At 38.5% G+C, this 5,362-nt stretch overlaps 1 protein-coding gene across 1 annotated transcript in view; it reads right to left on the bottom strand.

Annotated features, from left to right (window-relative positions):
- LOC106474143 (sodium-coupled monocarboxylate transporter 2-like) overlaps positions 1–5,362 on the bottom strand; it is a gene marked incomplete at its 5' end in the record, with an annotated part of 18,044 nt that overhangs the window by 8,586 nt on the left and 4,096 nt on the right. The window contains 2 exons of the mRNA XM_022402507.1: positions 1,636–1,793; positions 3,656–3,742. Of these exons, the coding sequence (XP_022258215.1) occupies positions 1,636–1,793; positions 3,656–3,742 (245 nt within the window). The remainder of the gene's footprint in view (positions 1–1,635; positions 1,794–3,655; positions 3,743–5,362) is intronic.

The raw sequence follows: 5,362 nt of genomic DNA, 5'->3' as shown, positions 1-5,362 counted from the left end.
GGTTGAGTTCAGTTCGTTGACTTTGGTTTGTTTTGAATTTCGCGCAGAGCTACACGAGGGCTATCTGCGCTAGCCGTCTCTAATTTAACAGTGAAAGACTAGACGGAAGGTAGCTAATCATCACCACCCACCTCCAATTCTTGGGCTACTCTTTTACCAACGAATAGTGGAATTGACTGTTACATTACAACGCCCCCACGGCTGAAAGGGCGAGCAGGTTTGACGGAATGGGGATTCAAACTCGCGATTCGCAGATTGAAAGTCGGGCGCCCTCTAACCACCTGGCCATGTCAGGCCTCGTTGACCCCCTTAATGTAGCATTATTAGAGAATGGGGGATAGGGAATCAAGTTCCTTCCAAGTAGTCTAGCATTTTCCTTTAATTTATACACATCCCACTATGTGTCGCACACTCTAAAAATAAACTTCACTAACATCCTAGACAGTTATTGTGAGATCTGTCATGTACGGGTATAACAATCTATTCAAATTTAAGGTGGCGTTGTACAGGTAAGCTAGGCCACGCTAGGAATACTGTAAAACGTGACCACTACTAACTATTGGTTTAACACCACTAGGGGAAACGCTAGTATCATTTTATTTAGATTTGTTTGTTTGTTTTTGAATTTCGCGCAAAGCTACACGAGGGCTATCTGCGCTAGCCGTTCCTAATTTAGCAGTGTAAGACTAGAGGGAAGACAGCTAGTCATCACCACCCACCGCCAACTCTTGAGGCTACTCTTTTACCAACGAATAGTGGGATTGACCTTCACATTATAACGCCCCCACGGCTGAAAAGGCGAGCATGTTTGGTGTGACGTGGATTCGAACCCGCGACCCGCAGATTGCGAGTCGAGCGCCCTAACCACCTGGCCATTTATTTTAGAATAACTTAACACCGACTATCTAAAACCATCGCCATTTTATAACTTAACTCCGACAATCTAAAGCCATCGCCATTTTATAACTTAACCCCGACAATCTAAAGCCATCGCCATTTTATAACTTAACCCCGACAATCTAAAGCCATCGCCATTTTATAACTTAACTCCGACAATCTAAAGCCATCGCCATTTTATAACTTAACCCCGACAATCTAAAGCCATCGCCATTTTATAACTTAACCCCGACAATCTAAAGCCATCGCCATTTTATAACTTAACCCCGGCAATCTAAAGCCACCGCCATTTTATAACTTAACCCCGACAATCTAAAGCCATCGCTATTTTTCACTGGTTTTATGACGAGACACTCGTAACTCGTAGCACAAGCTTTACTTTACAATCTTGTTTTATAAACTCCAATCCCTCGCTGGGACAGCGGTAAGGCTACGGGATTTACAACGCTAAAATCAGCGGTTCTATTCCCCTCGGTGGACACAGCAGATAGCCCGATGTGCTTTTGCTATATTAAAAACACAAACACGCACTTATCAAGATAAATAATTTAGTTTTGGTCTTACCTTTTAAAAAAAAACCCAACAATTTCTGTATTTTAGCGTAGTGTATTTTCTAATTGTTAACTATTTCTTACAATATAACATTTTAACTATAATGTAATTGTATTATAACAACCATAACTCAGGCGGCGTAGTTGATAATTACGATCTTTCACAGACTGTGAAAAAATTTCATACTTGTGTACTTCTGGAGCGATGGTCGTCAAAAGAGTGTAGTTTCCTAAACATCCGTCCACAGAGACTGGAGCCCTGGGTATCATCGGCTTGTTGAAAAAAGCACCAAACCCAATCCAGAAAGAGATGGCCAGGCCACAAAGTAATCCACCACCAGCCCCCTAGTGACAAAATAAACCAGAAAATAGTAATTAAATGAAAAAATAGCAGCACTGGAAATAAAAATTAAGATGACAAAATTTCAATATAATACAGTATTACTTTTACTTACTATATTTTAAGTGCAAAGCTACACAATGGGCTGTTTGTATGCGCTATGCCAAACATAAGGATCGAACCTTGAATGTTAGCATTATAAGCCCTCAACTTTATAGCTGAGCCACAGGTGGAATACTTTAGTACTATATTTGTATTATTAAATAAAAATCGTTTCACGATTTATTCGAATGATGTTCATTAGATGACCAGATCTAACTTTTATACTTGATGACGTAAGATCTTCTGTAAGAATACGGTCCCTTGATTGGTCATAAGTAAGTTTACGGACTTACAATGCTAAAATACAAGGTTCGATTCACCAGAGCGTATCAAAATCAACAGCATCGAAATTGTATGAATAAGAACACCAAAAGTGTTTGTGTTTAAAATTCTGTTTTTTTTTAATACACAACGGGCTATATGTGCTGTGCCCACCACAGGTATTGAAATCCGGATTTTAGCGTTATAAGCCTTCAGACTTACCACTGAACCAGTTGTTTAAAGTTCTGTAAATGAACAATGCATTAACTTCACACGTTTGAAAGTTTTAATTTCTTAACGTTTATTTTTTTCTTTGTACCTTAAAATGAAACCTGGATATAACACTACATCATGACCCTGAGGTTAAATCGTTTTATTGACAGGTCAGTCTTTATAGTTCTCCTATATATAGTCATAAAATTTTTTTTTTTCAAAATCTTTACTTGAATTTAGTCCTCACTAAGTATACTAATACAGTAATTCGTTTTTTTGTATAAATAACGAAATTATCTTAATATTAATTTATCGCATAACTCTTAGAATACACATTCAACACTTATTGCGTTTTACTATTTTAATTTTTACAGATAAAAATACTTTTGTTGCGTCATTATTTCTAAATTTGATAATACAATAACGAAAAAAAAAAAAACAACCGGTCGAGTAAAAAGAAAACCCCGTGTTTAAAATGATAATATCTTAAAAACTAGGCTGTCTGGTAGAGCTCTAGATTTCGGAACCAGATTCGAATCCGTGCGATACCACAAAAAATTCCCGACAATATAAGCTGAGAGGGCGTTATAAGTGTGACAATCAATCTGGGGCTCTGCTAACTGCCTTTCCTATGGTTATCACTTCAAAATTAGGAACGACGCTAGATAGCTTTAGTATGGTTTTGCACAAATAAAAAACTATAAAAAAACTACTTGTTCCAGGGCAACAAGATTTCACGAGATGTACGTTGAGGATCACGAGATTTATTATAGTGAATATCTAAATTGCTTTGTTTTCCCTTCTCTCATTTCTCTCTCTCTCTCTTTTCAAGAATACGAGATTGGTGATTTAATTAAATACGTGCTGGTGTGCAGGATATTGTGAGGATTAATGAACATCGTCACGAAAAGTTTCATTTAGGGTTAGGGTTAGGCTTCACATGCTGATCGAGTTTGTTTGTTTGAATGGGTATCGAAACCCGGTTTTTAGCGTTGTAAATCCGCAGACATACCGCTGTGCCACTGGGGGGGGGGCTGTTGATCGAGAACCACGTGAAGCATATTGAATACCTTCTGTGGGAGTTTTTGAAACACCCTGTACCAGGTCTAAAATTTCCCGAATTACCTTACGATCCTCATTGTGCCTCTGGTGAAATTGAGTTCCTCCCGAGTACAAGTTGTTTTGAAAACATATTCATTTTCAAATACGGGGTTTTCTTTATAATCATCTTGTACATCGTTAAACAACCGTCCATTAAACAATGTAACTGATATTAAATAGATCAACCTACCTTAGTATTAGACCAAGGAAAAAACATGCCGAGAGTGAGAAGACCAAGAAGTGGGCCTCCTATCATTCCTCTGATACTCAGCGCCGCCTAGGGATGAAACGTAATATTACAAACATGCATAGAAATAAACCGAATAACACGAAAATAAACGCTGAAAACGTTTTTTTTAACACTTGTGACAAAACAAGAATCAATACTGCTCATAGAGTTACATATTCTCTCTATACAAGTAACATGAATTGATCTATTTAAAGAAAAAGAAACACCCAAACATTTTAATCATTAGGTATTAGCTTAAGTGAACCAAACCAAGCTATCATTAAACAAAAGAAAGATAAAACATGAAACGTTGGTTAGTATAGTTAATCACTTCTGCGAAGCGGATAAAGTGGCGATTAGAATTATCTGATAATTAATCAACATTCCAATACCTCAGTAAAGTATGTACTACTTATCGCTGACGTGTAATCGTCCGAAATACTCAGAAAAATCAGGTGAATTTTTGTTTATTTGATGAAGCTACACAATGGGTTATTTATGTTGTGCCCACCACGGGTATCGAAATCAGACTTTAGGGTGGGTGGTGATGACTAACTACCTTCCCTCTAGTCTTTCATTACTAAATTAGGGACGACTAGCGCAGATAGCCCTCGTGTAGCTTTGCTTGAAATTCAATACAAACCAAACCAAAACCTCCAGTGGCTCAGAGACGAGTCTCAGGGCTTATAACGGCCAACTCTTGGGCTACTCTTTTACCAACGAATAGTGGGATTGACCATCGCATTATAACACCCCAACGGCTTAAAGGGCGAGCATGTTTAGTGGGACGGGGATTCGAACCACCTGCCCATGCCGGGCCCCACTGGGGAACAATAAGTTTGTATTGTTAACCATAAAGCTACAGAATGGGCTATATGTGTTGTGCCCACCGCGAGTATTAACACCCGGGTTTTAGCATTATAAGCCTTCAGACTTACCGCTGAACTACTGGCGGACAAATCAGGTAAAACTGAGGGACAGAAGTCAAACAGTAATATTTCCTTTTGTTTGAAGTTATTTGTAAGTTGTTATTTGTGAATACCGTTTATTATATGTTCCTGCTTTTTGCAATGCAAATTGAATCTATAACAAGAAAAGCTCTCTGACAGATATACATCAGTTTCTGTGTTGTGGCAAGGTTACGCAGTCAGGCTTGAATGTATATTGTAGTAATTTAGCAAAATTATAACGCGCGTCTCCCTGTTTGTTATTTACAGGTAGAGAGTCTGAGTCATGCATACTTCAATCCTATTGTTTATCTTCAATCACTGGAAAGAGATTAGCAAGAGGTGGACGTCTTTTAAATGTGATTATGTATGCAAATAGGGGACAGAAATGTTTTGGAATCTATGACTTGCTGGAAGGGCTGAAGAGAGGTAACAGCTTTTATGTACGAAATATTAAAACAACTTAATAGTGATCCACACACTGATGCTTGTTTGTTTTCAGCGCAAGGCTATACAACGGACCACCTGCACTATGTCCACTGCAAGGAATCAAACCTCGGTTTTTAGTGTTGTAAGTCTGAAAACTGACTGCACTGATGCTTGTTTGTTTTCAGCGCAAGGCTACACAACGGACCACCTGCACGCAGTCCATTGCAAGGAATCAAACCTCGGATTTTAGTGTTGTAAATCCGTAAACTGACTGCTGACCCACTGGCGGCTT

Source organism: Limulus polyphemus, unplaced genomic scaffold (assembly GCF_000517525.1).
Source record: "Limulus polyphemus unplaced genomic scaffold, Limulus_polyphemus-2.1.2 Scaffold6871, whole genome shotgun sequence".
Taxonomy (NCBI): Eukaryota; Metazoa; Arthropoda; class Merostomata; order Xiphosura; family Limulidae; genus Limulus; species Limulus polyphemus.
This window is presented reverse-complemented; position numbering and strand designations above follow the sequence as displayed.